The following is a 25,097-nucleotide window of genomic DNA, read 5'->3' on the forward strand; positions in this document are numbered from 1 at the left end:
AGAAAATAAAATAATTTCAATTTTAACAAGAGACTATAGTGGGAATATCATCCTGTTCGTCAAATACATTTGTCATATGGACTGAATTACATTACATTTGGATGAATTTATCACACACATATACATAATATTCTATTCATTACGTTCAAGCTTATCTGATCTATGATCTATCAGTTTTCCTGATTTACTTATGGTGAATGGAAATAAATCACTTAATATAATCGCAAAATAGCTTTGTAATAATTCCAAGTTTTCTTGGAATCAAAATTATTAATTTTTTTTAGTTCTTTTCGTAACGATTAATAAACTTCTCTCTGAATAGCAAAAATCCATGATGCTAATATTCATCACTTTGATCAATGACAATTTTTTCGAAATTGTGTCAAATATTAAAAACATTTCGTAAAAATTAAGTGCATTTATAGAAACGATGTATTTTGTTAGTTTTGTAACAGAGCCTCATAAGATGGTTAAGATTTTTATCTTGATCGCGTTGCTGCTACTTTGGACCATGGTACATGGTGAAACTCCATGCCCGGAATACTTTACATACATTGTCGATTCTAAAACACACGATATATTTGGACAGTTTAAAATTTCACCTCAGCCAGAAAGTACTGAATTTCGTTTAAAAGTACTTTTAAATGCATCGTCTCTGCCAGTAAGCATTCCTTTTATTATTAGTAAGAATGTAACAAAAAATACGTATAAGATATAGGCATTGATATAGGCAATTTTTAATAATTTTTTGTACTTTGAATTAAACCGTTTTACAATAGAGTTTATATCTAATCAAAAAATATAGTTTTTGCAATTAGTTCTTTAAAGAAATAAAATTACTTTTTGTCTTGAAAAAGATACGCGTTGAAGTAAGCAAAGTATAATTTTCCAAATGTTTTTTTATTTATAAAGTAGTTTATTTTTGCTGCATATATTATTGAGATATATGAAATATAGTTTTTCAATATATTTAGATGTTAACAAAACAAAATGGAAAATATAGTTTTTTTTGCAGTTTAAAACAGAATGGTTAAGAAATAATTTAAAAGATTTACTTTAAATTTTTATCTAATTTGTCATGTGTTAATTTTACTTACATAATAAATAGAAATATAATAGCTTATCTCAAAGTAAAAGGTGGGCTTCGAGAGTACAACAAGGTTAACAGTACGTTAATTATAACAATTTTTAATTTCTAATAAGGTAAACAATTATGAATCAGACATTTTCGATCATATTACAAACTATGATCATTAATTAAATGTCACTTACGCTATTTTTAGATCACCTAATCTGGGAATATTGTAGAACGTGAGATTATCTTGATTTAATTTTTACCGCATTGTTAATGGCTCAAGACAGATCCAAAACATCCGATTTCAAATTACGTATTTTATTAGTAATTAAAAATAACGTTAAAAACTTCGAATTGTTGTGTCTTGCGTTGTAGTCTCAAAGCCTACCTTTTTATTTTATACGTGTTAATTTTATTATCGAGAATCCTTAGTTATTTATCTACTTTTTAGAAAAGCTTAATTATATCGTTGTCTTCCAGACAGAACTGGCAAATGGCATTGATTTGGAATTGGCACAGTCGGTAAGCAAGTCCGTTCAAGCTGTTCAACAAGGCAGACCTTTGTTGTATCATATTTATTTTCCCCGGGTCGAAAATAAGCCGTTATTGTTAACGTTGGATTATCAGATATCGATATCCGGAATATGGTTTAACAATCTACAATATTGTCTGGGTTTCGAAGGTGAGTACCGTATTTGCTTGAAATGTAATATACATGTCAATATATTCGAACAAATGGAAGCAACCATTGCACAGTCATCCATTCTTTCGAGTCACATGAGTTAAATTTTACTCGTATCTGGCTATGTATATAATTTCCAACTAATGTAGCGGAAATAAACAGGAAGATAAAACTCATTAAAACAATTCGAAATCATTAAAACAATATAAATCGAAATTTTCTTTCGATTACACACAACGTTTTCTATATTTATATAAATAAGTTATCTCACGATCATTCATTGTGTTTGGAATATATTTCTTTCCTTGGAAGAAAATAAAATTCTTTTTTTACTCTTAAAGAACGTGCGATTTAAGAGATGTTACGTTTCGTTTCAGGGTCAAATCGAAATGTCAGATTTATCGAATTGGGGCATATTGTGCACCAGCCGCACACGCAGAATATTCTGCATCGAAAATACACACGCTACCGTGCAGTTAATCCGAGCACCGATCTTCTAAATCATTCGAAACATTCTAAACCCACTATTGCCACTACTTCTGATGAGATTGCCAAAAATATATCGTATCCAGTCTTGGGTAATTCAAGCCAAGAACACAATACAAATAGCAATAAGAATAACAACGACGAATGCGGTATCACCAGCTACTACAACGAAAGCACAAATAGTCAGATCTCCAACGGTGAGGAAACGTTACCAGGCCAGTGGCCGTGGGTGGCTGGACTTTTTATTGATAGGAATGTATACGCATTTCGGTGTATTGGTTCCATTCTGACAGACACACATATTTTAACAGGTACGGTGATAAAAAAAATTTAATACATATTTCAAATACTCTCCATATATCGAACCGTGTAAACTTCTTATCTATATCTGCTTCCTTGAATCTTTATAGCTAAATTCTTATTTTTATCTATTTATATTGCATAATAAAATAAGTTTCCATAGATATTCTTCATCTGAATGTAATTAGGCAATGCGCGATGAAGTATCTGGGATAATTACCTACTAAATAGCACAATACGAGATCCAATCTCAAGATCCAGAATGTCTTGAAATATTTATAGAAAGTCCTGCATGCGCGCTGTTATTATAAATATTTTATATATACACATTATGATTATTTTCTGTCATATTAATTTAAGATATTTAATTTCATTTGAGAGTATCACATACATAATACAATACGGAAAAGGTTTACAGGATGTCTCTGGATAAAGAGGGCAAATTATTAGAAATTGAATTTCAGGCAAATTTTCTTTTTACAGCGGCACTTTGTTTGAAGTTGACCAACACTAACAACGATACCATAGATCACAATATATTGGAGGTGGTCTTGGGGCAATTTGAGATTCACTTGCCTATCCATTCGATGACGACCGTGAAACGTAAGGTCGCGAGCTATAAGATCCATCCCGATTTTGCGCACACAGCCACGCGCGATTCCGATCTGGCGATTTTGACTCTCAGATCGCGCGTCGAATTCAGCCCTTTTATCAAACCTATTTGTCTGTGGTCCGGTTCAACCAATTTTGAAAATGTTGTCGGTAGGACAGGATATATCGTGGGATGGAGCTTAGACGACTGGACACTCACCAAATTACGAACGCTGAGGCTGCCGATAGTAAGTCAGGTAAGCACTTCGAGAGAGAGCTGGATTTTCGCTTTTCATTGATCAATCAATATAAGAATTAAATTTCAATTCCAAGCGAGGAAACAAAACGTAGGGTACCTTGTTGACAAGTCTGATATTTATATCGCGGAAAGAAAATGCTAAAAAATTTTTACATCATTAATGATGGCGCACGATATTCCATTTTACATGTTTATATAGCTACAGTTATATGCTATTATAAAATTATTATTTGTTGTATAAATTCATGACAAACGGATTTGTCAGAGTTATTGCATGCTTTAAGTTAAAATTAACGAATATGCCAATTGTTTGGAAGTCGATGGGCACGATCAATCACGAGGTAAAAATGCGTTTTCGAACTTTCGTGAACGCTCTTGCCATAACACAACTCCGCATGATAGCGAGATGCTAACGGAAACGTAGACGGATTCTACGTTGTCGTTGTAGAATTGTGCGAATGATGAAAATCTGACTTTGTTACGCAAATTGCAGGAGACCTGTCTTCGGAATGATCAAAATTTCATCGCTTACACCTCGGAGCGCACCTTTTGCGCCGGTTTGCTAAGCGAGATCGGTCCTTGCTTCGGTGACACCGGGAGCGGGCTGGTGGTTTTCGATAATTCCACAGGCCGTTATCACTTGCGCGGCGTCCTTTCGTACTTCGTGCGTGGAAATACATCTAGTTCGTGCGATGTCAGGAAGTACGTCGTCTACGTTGACGTGGCTAAATACTTATCCTGGATTCAACAACAGATTTCCATCACGTAACGCTGATTTCTCGCAGCAAAACGCAAAATGTGCTAGTCGACAAGTTTAAAAAATAAAAAAGGAAAACTTTTCTTTAATTATTACGTGACTGACTTTTTTGGACGGTTAGCCCATCGGACTTGCATCAACGGATTCCCCAATTTCCTTTTTTCTCGCAAAATCATCCTAGAGAAGAAAATGTTCCAAACATACTTAAAGATCATTTCTACTGCAAGCTGATTATTTAGCGAGATTATTGAACTTTAATCGTTCAATTCTTTTAAGTAATTTAAGTAGTTGAATTTAATTAAACTGATCAACCTTTTAAATCCAGATTGATCTAAAATACTGTAATCATCGTTAAAACAGAAATGTGCATACCAACTGGAAAGTAAGTGAATAAAGTTATAAAAGCGAAATTGTTTTGCGCTGTCAAATAAATCGTGTCATGACATACGTTATAATATGCTTATCGATGTGTGTTTATTCAATATATTGCACCACCTAATCTAACGTTTTACATTATAAAGCATTATAAAAAGTACAAAAGTATTACTGGCTCTCTAATTAATATAACTCTAGCTCCAATATCACCGGCTAATGACTATTGGAGATATACAAAATCGAGCCTCGTATATCTTCTCATTTATTGTTTTATGATATATTTTTGAGAACATCACGGTGACAAATATATTTCATCTCTCAATTATATAAAAACTATCGTTGGAAATTTCGTGCATCTCATCACAAGAATTTTCTCAAATCACAAAACTTAAAATTGTTTCAAATTTCGTCTCTCACTTTGATTCCATTAAATTTGCGCTGACTCGAATAAAACGAAATTTACATCTTACTTGAAATCACATCATAACTTCGTACAATTCCAAAAAAAATTTTATAATTTTTCTTTTTTAGTGTCTTCAGAATTATAAAATTTTGCCGACAAGTTTTAATGTCATTCCAATTATTGCATTGTGCAAAATGCATCAAACAATTTACATAAAAAAATCTAATATTAATATATCGCTTTTATATAAAACTTTTAGATAATATAAATACTTGTACAACAATAAAACGTATAAAATTTAATGCATAGTTACCTCTAGATAATACCAAGTGCAATTGAAAGAAAATGGCGTGGATGTAAAAATGTGTAAAAATAATTTCCTTTTTTTTATCATAAAATTATGATCTTTATTGTCCCATTGCAGAAAGTAAGCAAAGTTTCCGTTTCGAAAATAAATCACTAAAGAATGGATAGGCCCATAACAGGGATAAAAATATAGCAAAGTGTAACCACATCTTAGACTTAACTCGCATCAGGTTGAAAATATTGTCGTGCAACTGCGCCTAATACGATTTCCGCACTGTACACATCTGTAAAAATTTAAATGGAAAAAATTATGTTTAGTACAATGCACAATGTTTATTACGCTTAATAATATCTACTTAACTTATCATTTTTCTTTATAATCAACTTTCTTTGTACAAAGAGAACGTGATAACAAAATATCAAAGACTAGTTTGATTACTTACTGATATTTGCACGCAAGACATCAGCAAGGAGATGGAGGTCATTGTCATGGGTCACGATAATATAACTTAATTTCCCAGCATTCAGCTCTTGTATTTGAGCGATTGTTCTACGCGTCTTTTCCATTGTACCTCCCGCACTTTCTATTATTTCCGCGATCGCCGAAGGAGATGGTATCACACTCGGCGTAACATAAAATATTTTACCCTGTTTAAGTGAAAAAATGGGAAAGCATTAAAAACAAACTCTCGTATTTCCATCTATGTTTAAAATATTCCTAATGTTTATTGTACAATTAAAAATCAATCTATATAGTGATAAATATAATCCGTTACCTTAAGTACTGTTCCTCGATTGGGACTCGTTAAAGTTTTTTCGATATTGCAATTAAAATTTTTCTCAAATTCTGGATCGCTGAGCACGTATGTACTTTCGTCCACGAAAGTGTTTTTTGCAGAGCATTCGAGCAACCATTGAAGACTGACGATAAATTTACATCGTGATAAACAACACAATAATTTTACCGTTCGTAATGGTGCCGACATTACAAGATGAGTGGCATCTCGCCAGCTAGCGGCTAAAGCACCTCCCAATTCTCGAATCCTCTAAAAATTACAGACTCTGTTCAAAAAATTGCAACAGCAGAACGCAGTAATAATAATATTACAACTAATAGATTTCTGTAACTACGAACAAATAATAAAGTTAGTACCTGTTAGTGTGTGTATGTGTGACGGCAGGTATTAGGAAAATATGGGCAAGATGTACAAAAAAGGATATACAAATGGAAAAGAACTGAAGGCATAAGCTGGAGAAATGCAAAAGGAAAGAAAGTAAAAATGAGAATTATTAGAATAACGCGAAAGATTTTCAGACAATAAACGATCGAGGGACGACAGGATAAAAGAAACAAGATGGTACAAGTAAAAATAACAATAAGTACAAGTAAAAATAAATAATAAGTACAAGTAGAAATAATAAATACAAGTAGAAATAATAAATACAAGTAGAAATAATAATGCAAGCACTTAACAGTGAAATATGTAGAAGAGTTAATAGGAAAATATTAATTGCAAAGAAATGGGTGCCCTTTTATAATTTCGGATATTCCGAAAAGCCAAATAAATGGTATTTATTTAATACCTTGGCATGATTTTTAGGGTTAATACCCGAAAATAGTATTCTTGGTTGTTTATCAGGTGGCGGAGGATCAGGATTGCTAATGACAATCGGTTCTTCCAGACCCAGAAGATGTGGATCCTTATTCAACAGTGGGCCATCCAGGCGTGGCTTTTTGTGTTTTCTGATCGAATTTGGACCCTGACCAACCTGTTTTACTTTATCATACGATTCTTGCGAAATATTTATTGGCATTTTCCAAGCAACTAAAATCATAAAATTTGATAAAAGTTCGGTATATAACATTTAATGTCAAATATATAATTATTTTATGATAATCTAATAAGTAAATTTTACCCATGAGATGAGGCACTAGTGAATAATCTAGTTTGAAAGGATTACTCAGACTAAACTGTTGATACTTGGGGCACTCAAGTTGATGCAAAGCATTCATCTGCCCGCAAAGTAAATCTATCAACCATTGTGCGTTTACCACAGCGGTTTGCCACTCGCGTGCTCTTTTATATTTCTGTCCCTCTGGCCTAAAGTTCATTTCAAATATAATTGTTATATAAGAATCAAATAGTTATTAAACTGTCGATTAATAGAACATTAAAACATTACGTGGCATAACGTAACCAATTGATAAATAGTACATTTAAAATATAACAGCCGAAGAACACGATCAGTACCTTCTACAAACAAGAAGAGTATTGTGTCTGGAAAAGTAATTCGTGTACTTTGCGCCCAAAGCCTCTAACATGATTTTGACTTTTGCTCGTTCCTCTCCCTCGAATCCGGAAAGCGATATGATGTGCTTGCCACATGGAAGCTCAGTTAAGCTAAACGGCGTTGGAAAATGAAGAACCTGCCAAGGTGGGATTACTTGCTGCTTACTGACAACGTCGGAAAGCCAATGTGCACTGACGCAACGTTTTCCCTCGCGCAGCGCCTGCACCACAGTCGGATGTTTCTGCGTGATGGCTAATACATGCGTTGCACGAGTACAATATTGCGACTCCACTTCGCCACCATGTCTCTCAATAACTTGTTTCCAAACTGGAATGTCATCAGGACGCTGCACGTCGTATTCGACAATAACAAAGATACATCCTAACAAAAATAGTTCTGGCGGCACTAAAAATATATATATTATTTTCTCATTGATGATAATATAACAATATCAGATCTATATATAAATATAAGAATAAAATAACTGTTTAAATCATTATATTACTAATGTTATATAAAATGTTATCTAATTGTGTATCATATGTTATCTGATTGTGTCATATGTCGGTCGTATTTGATGTCATCTTATGTTATGTTATCTAGTCATTAAATAATATTATGATAAGATAACAAAAAAAGATAGAAACGTACATTTCAGATTTGGATTGTGACCGTAAAATTGAGCCTTAGGTTGTGGCATAACTGGAGCATATTGCATCTTTATACCTGGTGGTGCGCCATTCGTTATATTCCCTAGAGTTCTTCTCTGATAAGCGGCTAAGAGTTGCGGGTCCTGTGAAGGTGGGGGTGGAGGTCGATGTTGCGCAGTCATCAATCGCAACTGGCCAGCTGCGCTACCCTCGGCAGCACCTTGCAATCTGTTGGTTAGCATATTTGCTAGCGCAGTTTTTGTTTTAGCGTTCACGACAAGCTGCTGATCCGGCGGAATTTGCGCGTTATTCGGTAGGGACGTTAACGACGGTTCTTGCTGCGCGCCTTGTTGCTGCTGCTGTTGTTGTAAATGCTGCAATTGTTGTAGTCTAACCATCTGTTGCTGTTTCTGTTGTAACTGCAATTGCGCCAACTGTTGAGGGATCAACTGTCCCTGTTGGAATGGTTGTCCAGTTTGTGACACTTGTGGACCTTGAACGGCCTGGCCGGCTGACACAATGACTTGATTGGAAGAATTTATTGGAGCTAATGCTGGTGGCTGTACTCCAGGATGTACCGGCTTCTGTCCTGGAGTTTGCGCGAGTTGTGGTCCCATCATCTGCGGTCGGGCTTGCTGAACCCACTGTAAATTGCCTGGCTGTACTGGTTTACCAGGGCTCCTTATAACAGCGATGTGCGAACCTTGCTGTCCCGGGCGATTCTGCACCTGTCTCTGCAATATCCGATGCTTTTGAATCCTCTGGATGAACTGAGCCCTCTGTTGCGGGTCCATTTGCTGCAATTGCTGATGTGTCTGTGCGTCCAAATGAATCAACTGTCGGGGAGGCTGAGGCGGTTGTTGATTCCATTGTCCTCCGGATCTCTGAGGTCCAATCTGTTGCTGTTGCTGTTGCCTTTGCAATTGCAAGTGATATTGCTGTTGCTGCCACTGTGAGTCTCGTTGAACGATAAATCCTTGTTGATTCGGTCCGATTAACTGCTGATTTTGTGGCTGTTGCTGTAATTGACCGTCCCTTATGACAAATTGTTGGGAGTTCTGCGGAGCAGATTGCTGTAATTGCTGTGAGATCTGTTGTATCTTTTGCTGTTGCTGCTGTTGTTGCAACAAAATAAGTTGCCTTTGCTCGGGAGTAAGTTGCTGCGGTGGAGTTTGTTGTTGAGTCAATTGATGCTGACCTGCTATTTGTTGCTGTTGAGAAGGTAGTTGCTGCTGCTGCTGCTGCTGTTGCATTACTATTTGCTGTTGTTGCTGCTGCTGTTGAGCTGCCAATTGCACTTGCTGCTGCTGTTGTGTCAAATGTGGCTGTTGAGTCTGTAATTGTTGTTGCTGAATAATTTGATGTTGATTTAATTGCTTTTGTTGCGGCGTTAATAGTTGCTGTTGCTGTGTGTTTAGCTGATGCTGAGGTAATTGCGAATTTATTGATTGTTGTTGCTGTTGAGGCGTTATAGTTTGCTGTTGCCCTACTAATTGTTGTTGCTGTATCTGAGGCGACTGCTGCTGATTTAAAAGTTGTTGTTGGTTATATGATGGCTGCTGCAATTGTTGTTGATGCTGCGTGAGTTGTTGCTGCGTTAATTGCTGCTGCGATGTTAATTGCTGCTGCTGTATTAGCTGATGTTGCATATTTATTTGCTGCTGTTGTTGTTGTTGTTGTTGTTGTTGTGGGGACAGCTCTTGCTGTTGCATTTGTGACGGTGCAGTTTTTATTTGCTGAGAAATGTTATTTTGCTGAGATGTCTGTGGAAGCCAGTTCGTTTGATTAACATCCTGATCAGAGACTGATGGAGCAACTGTGGAAGTGCTCAAATTGGTCGAGGAAACTGATCGTGAAACATGCGGTTGCGGCTGTATGTTCGCGGTATTTTGTCCGTTCGTCGAATAAGGAACTGTCACTGTACTGGTCGCACCAAGGCTGTGCGAAGCACTCGAAGACACTGGTGGACTCGGCTGATTCCATGGCATACGTTGCTTGAGTTGCTCCAACATGGCCTTAGTCCTGTCTTGCTCCTCTTGCGCAACGTTATTATCCGTGTCTTCGTCCATGAATCCAGTAATCATGGCTGTCGAGCTATTTGGAGACACTAACAGTCTAGGATGATATTCCACTTCGTTAACGAGAGTGCCCTTTTTGCAACATTCCGTTATCCAGTCAGGCGTTACGACGGGTATATGGTGTCTCGTAGCAGCTTCGTACTTCACACCGTTTGCTTTGGCCGCAACCAAATGAGTGCAATATCTGTCCAAGCGTAGCTGACATTTGCCACCTTGCAATGTTATCATTGCCCATAGAGACTTACTGTCTGCTCGACTTACCTGAGATAAGCAGACACATATGTTCGAGAACAACTGATTCTCTTCTGGTGAGAAATATTGCGTCCTATTTAAATAAATTCATTAAGAAAATATACATTCATAATGGTATGTTTAATAATCTATCTCAAAGTGTCTTTTAAATGTAAGCTTTTTGTCTTTAAGATTTTTATATTATTTCTCTTCTAAAAACTCGTTAAAAATTTCTTATTTAGAATTTTAACATTTATACAAAAATTATAATTCCAAATATAATTCTATTGTCATAACTGCTAGTACGTGTGTCTATGTTTATGAGCGTGCAAAATATTAATATTAAAATCACAGTCTTTCGTAAAAGGATACGGCAGAAGCTTGTTGCACTTAACGGAATACAAAATCCAGTTTTGTGTGACTGCTGGTATGTCATACAGTTCCTTCGCCTCAGAGATATCATTTTCTAATGCTTCATTGCCTGCTATCAGATGTGTAACGAAATCACTAAAATAATTAGACCTCTCAGCCCCACCTTCTTGCAATAAATTCAAAATCTGTAAAAGTATATTGCCTGTAGTTAATAAAACAATAACATCTTCTAACGCCACGCATATAAATCTGAAATAATTCAGCATTGCCATTTCAAATATTAGAAAAAAAATAATAATACAGGAAAGAGAAGCAGTCCAACAATAGGACGACATTTATGTGAAATGGTGTTCCAAGCTATAACCTTCGTTGACGATCGAGATACATCAGTTTCACAGCGGAGGAAAAAATGAGCATCTTAACTCTCGGGGGGGCATCGTAGCTCGCGCGGTCAGCTGCGACAGCAGCGAATCTCACGGCTGTTGGATCCGCCGGGCCATCGGGACGGGAAAAACGCGGGAAACAAGCGGGAACTGTAACGTACCTTCGGGTCGCCCTCGCCGCTGACGTAGTATTTAACTTTGGCAAACAGAGCACCGTCGAACTTCAGGTCCTCGAGGCCAGCCCGTATGTCGCCCATCCTGTCGAAACCGTCCGCAATAGGTTCACGTACTCACGTACTCGGCATCACAATAATATCGGCGCGTATCGCGCGAAAAACCGTGGCCCCGAGATATGACTCCGCAATATTTTGATAACAAAAGTCCGTCGCGACGCCTTTTGTTATTATTGTGGTTGCAGGTTATGTCGCGAGCCTTTGCGTGGCGCTACGCTTGATCCGCGCGCCCCACGCAGTTCGCCAGTCGGCCAGTGGCGCGTGATTTGAATCCCGAAGCGCATCGTTTTACGACAAAATTTCTAACAATTGCAGGCTGTTAGTGCAATGATTTACTATCAGTTTACTATTAATCCAAAAGATAAGCAGAAATAAAAATTGGAAATGACATTAAAATTACGATAACAGATGTTAATTCGAGATAAAGTATTTTCATTACATTAAAAGTGTAGAATAATTATTTTTTATCGTTTTTGTTTTTTAAATTCATATGTCTTATTTTATATGTAAATATAGAATTTTCAAATTTTCAGTTTATTCATTACTCAGAAAAACTAATTTTAAATTTTAAATTAATTTAATTTTAAATTTTCTGATTTTTCATGAATTATTCAATAATAGAGATAATTAATAAAAAGTTAATAAATTTCAAATCTTATTTTTTATACGAAAAATAAAATATTAATATGAAAACAAAAATGATAAAAAATGATCGTTTTCAGAATTAATCGATATCAATATAGTCAAGTATAAGTTCAATTTAAATCTGAATAAAAATAGATATTAATTGTAATATTTTTCCATGAAGTTTCAATAAAATATATTATTTAATATTATTTAATAAATTTATTAAATTAGTATATTATTTTTGTCTAATTTTAACATAAAATACATATTTCGCGTTATTCATATATAGATATGTTAAAAAAATTACGATAAACCAATTACGAAACAACTGCCAAAATTATTGCTCGGGGATTAGGGTATGACAATTGCGACGTTTGAAAACATTTGCTTTATTGTATGTTCCTTTCGTCCGCATATTAGGTACATATCAGCATCTAAAATGCTTCTCTCCTTGTAATCCAGTAAAATTCATTCTTGCACTAACTTTTATATTTTGTATCTCCTACTCCCTCTCTCCACAATCTTACTCTCTTACATTCGCTCTTCCTCTTTCGCTCATAAATAAATAAATTATCGACTAATATGTACAAGATCTTAATAATTCTCTTTTTCTTACTTTAATAATCATTTGTCGCTTAATAGACGTATCTTGTAAAGACTCTAGAAATATTGAGCTTGGTCTGGTCAGTATACGTAATATATTCTCATTAAGTTCTGTCGCTTCAAATTATATTTATATCTCTCCCGTTTATATCTTTCTCTTTCCTCCTCTCTTTTTCTCTGTTTTTTTCTAAAATTATTTATTCCTCCTCTCGCTTCATACAACCGACTAATATCTCCGTTCGTTCGTGGTGCAGCTTTTCAGGAATATGATTAAATGGATGAACCGGGAAGAGCAGAGAAGAGCGCTCAGACATTGCCAACAAAATGGCAGAAAGATACATATACTTCTGTCAATGAGATGTAATGGTGTTTAGGTATTGTTGCGCGGCATTCTAGCCCAAGTTTCGATTTTTGCCCTAGAAATTATTCAAATTCATTTAAGAAACTCCCTGTAAGTCGCAAATCTTGCTATTGGTATATAGCTACTCCGAGATATCTTGTACGTTCAATTATAGGATGTCTATATAATAAGAGAAGAATCCCATGTATAATATTTCCTCAGGCACACCTGTGAATATTTACAATCCAATGTACGTTTGAGAGAAAAACCAAATCATTTGAACTTAGTTATATCTGCGATAAGATCGCTTTAACAGCGAAGAAGAAAAGCAGATAAGGAGAAGGCTGAGAAAAGAGACAAAAGTGCTTGTTTTGTACGCGAGATAAAATATCGGCGCGATGCAAAGAGAAAATTATTACAGGGTCGCCGATCCATCGAGCTGGAGACCTATCACAGATACTCAAAACTAAATTAGGTGAAACGGATGAGAAATAGGGAGAAAAAATTATTAACAACGCCCTACGAGATCGGACTACATCATAGTCTCACTGCAGCTAGTCATACTATCGAAGTCTAATAACTGTGAATATGGGCGATGATCGTGTTCGCAAAAAGCTGCACTACCGCTGGACCCAGCCAGCGGGTTGCACCATCCGTCGGAGCGTAACGTGTTCGTGAGGTAACACAGTATTTCTAGAATCTCATTAATGCGCTAGGAACCCGGGCTGGCGTTATCGCCGCTTCTTCTCCTCTTCTCGAGCTGCTTCGCCAGCAGGGCGACCTCCCAATTGTTGTAGCCGTCTTGCCGCACGATCTTGTCATCGTCGTCCTCGTCGTCGTCGTCGTCCTCCTCTTCCTCTTCTTCCTCGTCGTTCTCCTCGTCGCCCTCATCGCTGTCACCCTTGCGACGCCCGCAGATGTCAATTTCCTCGTCCGATCTGCTGTCGCTGTTCGATTCGACGTCGATCGCAATATCCTCCCGCGGCAGTCTCTGCGGCACTATCGAGTTCGGCAGCTCCTGCAGCTCCAGGGTTTCTCTCTCCGAGTGTTCCTCCCACGATCGCCTGCTGCGCGAGCTCGAGCCGACCGACGAGGACGAATGCCGGTCACGGGACCGTATGGACCCAAGAACGGTGTCCACGGAGCTGTCACGCATGAAGGGATGATCCTCGTGATCGTCTTCGAGATCCTCCTCCATAGAGGCGTCGTGCTCGGTACTGTCCCCGCCGGAGTCGTCCGCGCCCCGCAGTTTCCGTCGCTCCAGCTGCTGGATCCGCGACTGTAGCTGTGATATTATCTCGTCACGCTTGTGGACCTCCAGCTCCAGCGACGTAAACTGTCGCTCGAATTTGCTCTGCATGTCGTCCTGCAACGTCAAAAGTGGCAGTATGATTAATCGGGACAACCGTCGTGTGTCACACGGCGTAATGGGGAACTTCTGCGAGCGGAGTTGGGATAATTGATGAGCTTGATGGACGTACATCTGGCGACGATGAGTACCAAGTTGGAGACTTTGGGAAACACACTTAGAATGATGACGGGCTTAAATTCACGGAATTACAACACGCATATGGCCTCTTTCCGCTCCACGAGGGAAGAAAAGTTAACAGCAGATTTTTAAAATAATCTAAAATTAAACATAAATATTACCGGTAAGAGAGCGATGTCGCTTGAACTTATTTCCTCCGATAGATTGATTATTTGTACTGTCAATAAATATCGATATTGAGAGTGTTGTCGAGGGCGTCTCTCGTGTCTCTAACGAGAGCGGCCCTTTGACAAAGGCACTCCCGCGTGGTGACAGGGGGCGGTACACAAAGCTTGTCCATTGAAAGCAAGAACAAAGGAAACGGCAGGCGCGCGCGCTCTCTCTCTCTCTCTTCACTCACCAGGCCCGCCTTGATGACCTCGCCGACCCCGGAGAGCAATTCGCCCAGGCACTCCTCCTCCCGCGGCCGGGACACCGTTTGCAGGACACCACCGGCACTGCTCACAGGACGGAAACTAAATTTATTGGGCGGCAGCAGTGACGGCTGATCCTGAGTGTCGGACAGCGAGTAATTCGATGGCAGCTGCAGGGGCTGCTCGGACGGCGGGCTCTGCAGCGTATACTTGTTGAAGGTCACGCTTTTGGACAGCTTCGAGTGCCGCGCGGCGTAACCTTCGATCGTCGGCGCTCTCATCAGCCTTCTCAGCTCGGCGGTCGCGGCCTCGCGATTCGGCGTAATCGTAGCCGCGGTCTCGGCACTGCCGGCCCTACTGCTGGCCGACAGTTTCTTCAGGATGCTCTTCAGGTTCCGCCTTTCGAGTGTCTCGTTCTCCGGCGACAGCTGTTCCGTCGCCGACGACCCCGCCGCTTGTCGATCCTGTTATAAAACAAAAGTTCTAGTTAAAGAAATTCGATATTAAACAATTGTTTTGTATTTAAATTAAAGTCTTTCTCTCTTCTGCATCTATTAATAATTATTATTAAGAAATAATCAAATTAAGGAAAAACGGTCAAGACTGGATCTTGGTTGCTTATAATATTATTAGAGTGAATTTTATCTGTAATATAGCTAGAATAGCACAATCACATAATTAAAGTAAAAATCAATCAAGAGCAGTTTAATCCTGACCGTTTAATCTTGGCGTTTTCCTTAATTTGATTGTATATCATATACGATCTCTTGTATTCCAATAGTCCGCATTTCATTATTAATGATTATAAATTACTGATTATTAATTATTATCGTTATTGTCGATGCATTATCCAAACTTTACAGAAACGTTTCCATTGTATTTTAATTGTACCTACAAACAGGATATTTAATATTTTAAGCATTAATATATTGTATTAAGCAAAATATCCCTCAAACAGTATATCTAGACCTCCGGAAATCGCCAAAATAGTTCTCCATTTTCCTCGAAAAATAAAGTTTGAATTAATTATATTCTACACTGTTGATTTAATTTCTTATGGAAAATTATTCTATATTTAAAAATACAATCTGTTCAAAAAGAGACCCTATATAGAACTTTTAATATGAAAGACTATATCTATTTATTCTATTTTATCATTGCCAGCACATTTATCCACATTTTTTTAAATAATAAAAAGGAAAGAGGCAATAATAAAATCCGATAATATTGAATTTTGCCTTTAAAGAATCGGATTTATATAGAAAAAAATGAAGAAATTACAATCTAATTCGTAATATCAGAATCTGATATTAATTTTTTTTTTAACTAATCGATATGTAGAAATAATAAAAATAAAATGTTCATTATGTAATGAGAATTTACTTACTAGATTAAATTTGGCCAGCTTCCTGGCATACTCAATGGCACAGGCCTCCGAGTGGCTCCTCGTAAGGTTGCTGTCAAACTCCGGCTCGGCATTCTCACCGCAATCGAGAGACGAGCTCCTGACTTCCTTCTCCAGCTCGGCCAGCTTCTGCCTCTCATTGAGGATTTTGAGCTTCTTGACAAACGGCAGACCGCAGTACTCCGGCGAGAGGTCGTCAACAGAGGCGTACATCTTGGTCTGCTGCAGCTTCCTGGCCGGCGGGCTTCTCTGCGGCGAATTGTCCTTGGCGGTTGTCAACGACGCGTTTTTCAGCGTGGTCCAGGGCTTCTTGAGCGCCTTGACCACGCGCGTCTCAACCTGCGAGGTCACGGTGGTAACGGCGGTCACGGCGACGCTCTGACGACCCGAGGACGACTGCTCGTCCGATTGCGTGCTCGTCTCCTCGGGTATGGTATTCCTGGGCAACAGGGACTCCTTAGCGGGCATCTCCCTTTCCACTTGGGTGATCTCCTGCTCATTCTTCGTCTTCAGCAGAAGTATCCTCTGCAGGAACGGCAGGTTCGGATTCGTGGGGTTCAAGGCTTCTGAAACTGGCGGCGCGTGCGGCTCTGCCGCGTGGCTCGACGTGTCCATCAGGTTGTGCCGTTCCTCCCTCTCCTCCTTTTCCTTCAACAGCCTGAGCCTGGACAGCAGCGGAAAACCGGCGCCCAGCGGTGACACCGGCTGCTCCTGGGTATTGGGCAGCGACAGGTCCTGGCCGTCGTCGATCTTCTGCTGCCGTTTCAGAACTGGCGCCTTCGGCGCCAGTGGCTGAAGCTCCAGGCTCTCCTCCGGCCGTGTGTTACGCCTGCTCTTTCGCAGAACATTCTTTAGGCCTTTCACGTCGCTCTTCAGCTTGTCAACGATCCTCTTGCCGGTACTGTTGTCGGACGAATCGTGACCGGGGGATGTAGGCCGGCGCGATGACCGCGCTACCCTCTGCGCTTCCATCAGCCGCTTTCGGCCGAGGCTGTGGAGGATCGACTGCGCCTCCGGGTAGTCCTTCATCGCTGCCAGCACGTCCTCCCGCGAGAGGCTAAACAGCTCGGAGTAACCCACCGAACGAACGTCGGCTGTGCGTCTGAAAGTTTTTGATTTTAAGAATTTTCATAATTGCAAAATTTAATTAAGAACGCACATAAAACTTTGTGGCTGCAATTTACATGAAATTTGTGAGAAGTTAATTCTTCAGAAATATTTCTCGTCACGTCTCTGAAATATCAATAAATATTTTTTTTCAGAATTTACAATTATACTTAAAGAAACGAGTCTTTTTTGCTGCTTCGTACAATTATCTCAACTCCGCGTTCCGCGAGATGAGAAGTACATCCATTATGGATAGTCTAACGCGATCACACTCCGGGAAAGGATCAGGAAAATTTTACTCACTTATTCAACCCGTCCAGGTTGAGTATACCAATCTCGCCGAAGAAGTCCCCGGCCTTCATTGTCGTGAGGACTCTGCCAGTTTCGCTGATCACCTCTAGAATACCGTCGGCTATTATGAACATTTCACGAGCGACCTCTCCCTTCCGACATATCGAATCGCCGGGGGTGAAAATGTAGGCCTTCATCTTCAGGACGAGATCGTGCAGAAATTCCGGCTGACATTCCTGCAAGATCGTACCGATGATTTGTCAGAGAGATTCGCGAAATCGATATATCGCGGTGTCTCAACAAAGTTACAAGCAAATCCTTAAAGCGCATCAAGTATAACTTGCCGAGTTCTCTTGCGATTAATACGTGTAAGAACTGAAATTACAAAAATCTTACAGTATGTACATAAATGACTTAATAATATTGATTTTATCTCTTACAATTTCTACGACATCAAATAGTTTGTTAATTGTTCTCACGATTAATATTATACGTATGTAACTCTACGCATTCGTAGATTTTATTCTTCGGAAAATTGATATCTTTACCTCCTTAGTCTTTTTCCAACGTCCTCTGAGCAATAAAAAAGAGATTTCATTTCTAATAGGGACAGCCGTCCAGATTTTATTACATTAGCTTTAAAGTTCGAGAGTGAAAATTCCGCTTAGCATTTCTAACTTCATAATCACCTTAAAATTTAAAGCTTCTACGCAGTCTCTGTAAAAAAAGAGACAATTTATGAAGACTTAACGCGTATTAAACATTAGCCTCGAGCCTTTATCGTATTTTCTACCTCGCACATCCGTATAATTTTTATCTTTTCATAAACCTTCCGCGCGTTAATCATGCAAAAATCTCCTATCTCTCCTAATGAAATTAATAATGAGTAGTTCTTCCGAGAAATGTGTGTATTTGTAATACATCTATGTTTTTCTATCACACTCCGAAACATTATCGCGTGTATTATTTAATTTTTGAAGTAGGAAATAGGTAAATGAAATTTGAGATAAAGAGAAATTGTCGACTTTAATAAAGATTTTTTTCTAATAAGAAAAAATGGGAAACTTTATTTCTTACAATTTGATTTTATATCTCGATATATTAATAAGGTATCATATCTGACACATTAACTTACGTACTACGAATGGCATTAACATCTTTTCAACTAGACGATTTAATGGATGAGACGGATCATCTACCACGCCTATTCCATGTTGTCCGAAACTCATGCCATTCATCTTATTCTTCAAGTCAAGTCGCAGATTCATGGATTTGCAGGCTTACAATTACACTCCATCGCAGTATATTTATACGTCTACTTTAATCTGATATAAACCGATATAAACTTTTATAAATGCGTACGTGACTTTTTACGGCATGCTAATTCTTCATAATGCTGTCACGCGACATATTTATATATAATTTAAGTTATAATAAATCTGAATGGGCAAGGAGCGAAGTGAAAAGAACAAGATGGACCGACGTTTGCGAGATTACGGCGGGACCTTTAGTCACATTTTGCTCTTTTGTGGCCCTTGACGGTCGCGAGACGACCGTCGTAATTCTTCGTGAGATACGATTTCTTTCCCGGCCACCTTGTCGGTCTTCGGCGACCTCTGCTAATAGAGTCGATCCAGCTCGATCTTCCACCGCGATATTTCATTCAATCGACAGCGCACCCCACCGATCCCAGTGACGGGGGTTTTACACATCCTCGCACCGCACACTTTGATTTGTGACGAAAACACGACCGGAGGATATCTCGAGGCTCTTATTCTCGATCATCGAAACCGTCTGACTTTATTCAGCCGATCTACAATGGGCTTCGTTAAAATACGTTACAGTCAACGCGTATGTTGGCGCGAGCACAACGGAAAAAAATACAGGGTGTCTGAGTTGATGGCGCAGATTGGCGTATTTCTCCGGCCAGTTTTTAGTCGATTCAATCATGAGAATATTTACAATTTTTTAGTTACAAACGACGAGAACCAATAAGACATGAAAAACTTTTTCCGAGTCGGGGAGGAGTAAATAAAATGTCGTATTTTATTGATTTATTGATTGCCTAAGTTTTACCCCCTTAATAGAAATTTAATTTATCTTAGATAGAGAAAAATATTCGAGGACCTTTCTTGACAGTAAAATATCAAAATTTTAATTTGATATCAAAATATTTAATGCCGGAGATTAAGAATTTATAGAAAGAAGTGTACAATATCAATTTTCCATTAAGGACGTTTGCAAATTTTAATACCAATTTATATCGTAATACCAATTTAAGCCCTATAGATACGTAGGAAGGATTTTTAACAGCTTGCAGTATCTATTTTTGATGATATTAACCCTTGAAAACAAATCTTTTTATTCTTTTAGATGATCTTTAAAGAAGTTTTAAATTTCGATAATAATATTCCGATTATTCAATCTAAAATGATCAAAGTCATTATTCTGTTGAGCTTTTGCGAGATTTATTAGGAAATTATGCACGTTCAAGGGCTAAAGCTCTATACATTCCCCGACGTAATATTTGATGGCCATCGTAGGAAAGCCGGGGTTGCATGTTGTCGCTACGGGTTGGTTATCATAACTTTAATAACTCGGCCGTTACGTGCACTGTGAGTGAGTAGCGAAGTCACTCTTGCGCGAGGAGCATTTTCAGTAAGTTGTGTATGCAGTCACGGTCGCTCGTGATGGTCTTGTGAAAATGCGCTCGCCATTTCGCATCTCTCTTACTTGAGAGAAAAATGTTTTTCTGTGTATGATATATAAGATCTATCTATATTACTGCATAGTGCATATCATATACATATTATTGCACACTCTTACGTAAAAATGTACTTTTTCGTGTCGATAGCTTCACTGGCGAATACCATAGCCAGTAAAACTCAAAAGATCGATTAAATTGTCGTTGACTTTTTGGAATACACGTATAATCATGAAGGAATATAAAAGTGTATTCACGTTTTCACATCTGACATATCTACGAAGTAATTAATCAGCAGCCGTTTTTGACGCGTCCTAGGTTTGGGTGCAAATGAATCAATGAATGGTGATTACGAGGCACCGCGCCGGAGGGTAGTCCAGAAACGTTCCTGTTGAAACGAGCGTGGCCGCAATTAAAAGTGGCACATAGACTCGCCAATTACAGGCGATCGTAATGGCACCTCGCGAAAATCACCTCTCTCCCTCTCTGTCTCTCCCGCCCTCTCTGTTCGCCCCGATCGCACCGTCAATGCGCCCTTATAATTCCCTTCCCGAGGAGGTCGCGAAAGGGACGGGTGAAATAAAAGAGAAATCTAGTGGATTACGCGGACCGGATCACCTGGCCGCTTTAAGCTTGCGACTCGAGATCTCTCCGATCTAGATTCGCCGCACCGCCATACCGTGAACTTCATTATCTTCGCAGTGCGATATATATCGCATTCGCGCTCCTAACCGGAATAAATATGAGCCAGCGTGCGTATTTAGCATTGTAAAGCGACGACCGAAATGCTCGAGGAAATGAAAAAGTTGGCGGAAAAAGGAATACGAGAATTAACTCCTGTTCGTTGAGAACGTATTATTAACTTTGTGCTACTAACTATGTTATATCATATTTATAATCATCTTTTCTATTACTATGTTATTACGCAATGATACGAACGCTTAATACATATAAGTAATAAAACGTTTGATAACTGATCTAGCGCGTAAGCATCCAGAGTTTTATTTTTTCATGCCGGCGATATTTTTAATAACATTCTCAACGCGCGTTACATCGTTTGTTACTGAAAAAAAAACATATCACAGACGCGTAATCTAATCGGCAGAGAAAGCTGAAGTAGATTACGTCCAGTTCCAAGCTCGGAATTCCAGCTTTTTCAATCTAGATTTGGCGGCACCGAACGAAGTTCATTATCTCTATGTGGGCTTTTTCAAATGGCAACATACAATTCGAAGGTAATTCTAACGATGACGATTTCGGCCTGCATGCGGGTAACTATTTTAATTCTGACAAACCAATCCAATATCTAAATTTTTTATTCGGAGAAAGGAGCGATATTCAATTAATAATTGACGTCAAATATTGAACCGAGCTTTTACATTTGACTTTTTTTCGATCGTTTACACTGGTCTAATTTTTGGGAAAGTTAAAAAGTTATGTATAGAAACCCATCACGTTCTATAATATTCCACATCCCTATTTTCCAACTTCCTAATTTATTTAATCGGCATTTCTCTCGTAAATTTCTCGTAAGACGCGATGCCCCTTTTTTCCGCTTCTTTCGGCATTTTGCACCATATTCTCTCATTTTTTTAGCTCCTATAGATTAGAAGTTAAATGATCCATGGCCCACTTCATTAAACTTATCGCGAACTTGCCACTGTAAATTAGAAAACTGCTCGTAAAAAGCGTTTGAGGGAAATGACGAATGGTTTTCGTTTACCGTCAGGCAAATCAATATTTTCCGAGTATACCGCAAAATGACATAATTTGAGAAACTAACCAATTAGCTTTAACTTTCCTCTCTCAATTGCTACGCTAGCGCAATATTAATAAACTTTATTTGCTATCTGTATTACACATAGATATTGTATCGTTATTTGAATTTTTAGTTTAGTTTTTTATATTTTTTTTTAATAAACAAAATTCTATACCTTAACGCTGGATAGAATCAAAAATCTATGATTCTATAACTCTGAATTGAATTTTTATCAATTTCGCTTTTCGAAGATACCCTTTTTTTGAGCTGTGACTCTTTTTTCCAAGGTGCGATACTATCGTACGTATTGTTTACGGAAAGTTATTAAAAAGATCTGCTTTGATAGGGCACTTTAAGCGTGCTATTGTGAAGCAAGTTGGTTGCTTCAAATGAATGAAGGGCTCGAGCGAGAAAATGGATTGAAGGATCGGATGCAGCTGGAAATGAAATCATTTTTGTCTCCGTGTCCCAGCAACTGAACGTGGGACCAAGTAAATTTTCGATTAAAGCGACTTTCCACGCCTTCCGCCGCCGTTTTTTCCGCGCCTACCTCATCTATTTCGCGTCACGCCAGTCGTTTTGTCGAAAACATCCCCGAGGATACCCGGTTGACCCGAAAACCGCGGCCGTAATTTAGATCTCACCCGTAAAAGACGCGCGATAAGTACCTCCTCGGTTCCACCTCCTTACCTTGGAATCGACACCGGGGAAATAAAATAAATTTTATCGCTAGAAATGAAATTCTGAAGATCGGATAAAATCGCAAGCGGCTGCTTCCCGCGGTACGATCGCAATTTCAAGAGCTTCAACTAAATCATGTTGGATGTAATCGTAATAAGGAAACAAGTGTCTTGTTTCAAGGAAATGTATCACAATGGATTCAAGACGCCTCGAGAAGATTTCGCACTTTTGAATACCTGCCTGCTTGTAACTTTTATGTATAAGAAAAATAATAAAATAACGCGTCCGCGGTGTGCTCTGAGAAAAATATTGTTTATATAATAAAGTTTACACACATACCGGTAGTATCGCGAGATATTTGAAAAGAATTTGCTCGGAATGCGACACACAGTCGCGCGTAACTCTATCTCAGCGTCATTTATTTCCTGCCTTCCTCCCGTTACTCCTCTTTTTCCTTTCATCGGTTTTCCTGCCTTCGAAGAAAAGGAGAGAAGGAAAGGAAAACAGAAAGACGAGCGAAAAGGGGCGTCTCTAAGGTAATGGAAATTCTTCGGACGCACGGGATGTGACGGGGTCGAGCTTCTTTTTTCACCAACTCGCCGATTTCTATCTCTGCTTACATTTCTCTCTCTCGAACAATATCCGCTACGGTTATCGAATACGGTAGTCTTGAGGTTTAAGATAGGTCAGGATGCACTTTGACAGGCACGTATAGCACGAGCAAACAAGTAAATGATGAGCGTAGGAACGTAAAATTTATATAAATGTGATCTGATAAATCTATAATGTAGCTGATATAAAGTTTGGGAAAATTGTCAAAGTACACAGTTTTATTATTTATTAAATTAAAAAAAATATATTGTATATTCTTAATTTTATTTTTCCAGAATTATTAGGAATATAACGACAAAATACCAGATTTAGGAAGTAAATCAAACTGAATAAAATCTGGATGTACTAGATGCCGATAGCAGAAGACAAATGCAATTTTTCTACTTTGTTAGTTAGTGTCAATTATTTTTAAGAAACGAGCGATGATCAAAGACTGTAAATCACAACAACTTTTAATTGTCGTTATAATTTTCCAAGGCTGCGCGTTACGTAATTTACTAAAGCGCAAAATTGTCTACCCGTAGTTACAGCACTGCGCTTTGGCTGCGGCTTGCGAAATTCAATTTGTCGACGTATCGCTTTAATACGTTACCTGTTGGTGGTTGACACAACATTGTGTTAGCCATCGGTCGCCGACATGGCGGTTAGCGTGTTAACACTTTGGCGAACATTATATGACGTCCGTAGCATACAGTAACAAGCGTTATTATATTACGCGCGTTCAGAGTTCCGAATAATCACAATTGACACGTGCGATTTGGTCTTTGGGTCGCGAAGTCGAACCAGCGTGTAAAAGAAGTTGACCATTTAACTCTACCGGGTCGTCGATCTTTAATGGCATTGAAGGGGATTTAGCGCAAAAGTGATTCCGTTCTCTTAAGAACTTGACAGAATGATCTTGAAGCGCGCGAAGAGTTTGAGAAAATTAAATTTAGGTCAGTTTTTTTTCCTAAAACTTTCAACAAAGTGGGTTAACTGAGCGATTATGATCTCCGGTGGCCCCCGAAACCAGCCGCCGCGAACGCATCCCTCAGAACGTGGAATTTATAAGATGGGATTCTTGCGCGTCGCGCATATAAAAGATATATTATATCTGTCCCGTCGACTCGCCGGGTAGTCCGTATGTGCGAAAGAGTTGAGGTCGGATTTTCTGCAGCGTGATTTATACATTTTCACGTCTCTTGTTATCGTCCGACTTTCCGCGTCGCGAGATAACTTCATGTTTTGTGGGATAAGTCGACGAGAACGGACAATATTTCATTCTTTGGGATATTTAAAATTTGAATCAGCAACACATATTGTATATTACATAGCATAACAGGTTTCTTGACTCTCGTCTGGATGTTTGATTTTGGGTTCTAGGATGCAAAATTCAAGATATTTCGATAGTAGCTTCGATTCACAGGTGGTTTGGTACGCGCCGGAATTAGTGCGGCTCTGCTTTCTCTGTTTCGGCAATTAACACCTGAACGACTCAATTTGTACGATCCGACACGGATTAATGAAATTTCATAGGCGAATTATAGATATCGACCGACTTCTTTGACAGACGCCCGCAACGCGCCAACCTTGTTATCCTAGCCCGCGCGATAG

The 25,097-nt window shown here is 38.7% G+C and overlaps 3 protein-coding genes across 10 annotated transcripts in view; 1 reads left to right on the plus strand and 2 right to left on the minus strand.

The window, feature by feature from the left end:
* Positions 1 to 3: 3 nt before the first annotated feature.
* Positions 4 to 4,609, plus strand: LOC139815377 (serine protease gd-like). 2 transcript variants are annotated; one of them, XM_071782290.1, is made up of 6 exons: positions 4 to 661; positions 1,556 to 1,757; positions 2,135 to 2,554; positions 3,027 to 3,146; positions 3,315 to 3,391; positions 3,887 to 4,609. In XM_071782290.1, exons 1-6 carry the CDS (start codon positions 431 to 433, stop codon positions 4,160 to 4,162), a joined length of 1,326 nt encoding a protein of 441 aa, XP_071638391.1. In that variant the 5' UTR covers positions 4 to 430; the 3' UTR covers positions 4,163 to 4,609. The 2 variants fall into 2 exon arrangements, with proteins under 2 accessions (XP_071638391.1, XP_071638390.1); XM_071782289.1 differs by having other exon boundaries at positions 3,027 to 3,391.
* Positions 4,596 to 11,675, minus strand: Ptip (PAX transcription activation domain interacting protein). Of its 3 annotated transcripts, none has more exons than XM_071782279.1 (9): positions 11,402 to 11,675; positions 10,858 to 11,042; positions 8,178 to 10,579; positions 7,487 to 7,931; positions 7,152 to 7,336; positions 6,819 to 7,060; positions 6,011 to 6,280; positions 5,678 to 5,882; positions 4,596 to 5,518 (listed from the first exon to the last, which is right to left on the minus strand). In XM_071782279.1, exons 1-9 carry the CDS (start codon positions 11,495 to 11,497, stop codon positions 5,451 to 5,453), a joined length of 4,098 nt encoding a protein of 1,365 aa, XP_071638380.1. In that variant the 5' UTR covers positions 11,498 to 11,675; the 3' UTR covers positions 4,596 to 5,450. The 3 variants fall into 3 exon arrangements, with proteins under 3 accessions (XP_071638380.1, XP_071638381.1, XP_071638379.1); XM_071782280.1 differs by having other exon boundaries at positions 10,858 to 10,992; positions 11,402 to 11,674; XM_071782278.1 differs by having other exon boundaries at positions 10,858 to 11,675.
* A 798-nt stretch (positions 11,676 to 12,473) lies between these two features.
* The window catches only part of LOC139814204 (uncharacterized), a 157,386-nt gene continuing 144,762 nt past the window's right edge, over positions 12,474 to 25,097 (minus strand). For all 5 annotated transcript variants that reach the window (XM_071780303.1, XM_071780305.1, XM_071780304.1 and 2 more), the window contains 4 exons: positions 17,761 to 17,984; positions 16,333 to 17,452; positions 14,933 to 15,409; positions 12,474 to 14,409 (listed from right to left, as the gene is read on the minus strand). In XM_071780303.1, coding sequence (XP_071636404.1) covers positions 13,756 to 14,409; positions 14,933 to 15,409; positions 16,333 to 17,452; positions 17,761 to 17,984 — 2,475 coding nt within the window. In that variant the 3' untranslated portion in view covers positions 12,474 to 13,755. The remainder of the gene's footprint in view (positions 14,410 to 14,932; positions 15,410 to 16,332; positions 17,453 to 17,760; positions 17,985 to 25,097) is intronic.

This window comes from Temnothorax longispinosus, chromosome 6 (genome assembly GCF_030848805.1).
Source record: "Temnothorax longispinosus isolate EJ_2023e chromosome 6, Tlon_JGU_v1, whole genome shotgun sequence".
Lineage (NCBI taxonomy): Eukaryota > Metazoa > Arthropoda > Insecta > Hymenoptera > Formicidae > Temnothorax > Temnothorax longispinosus.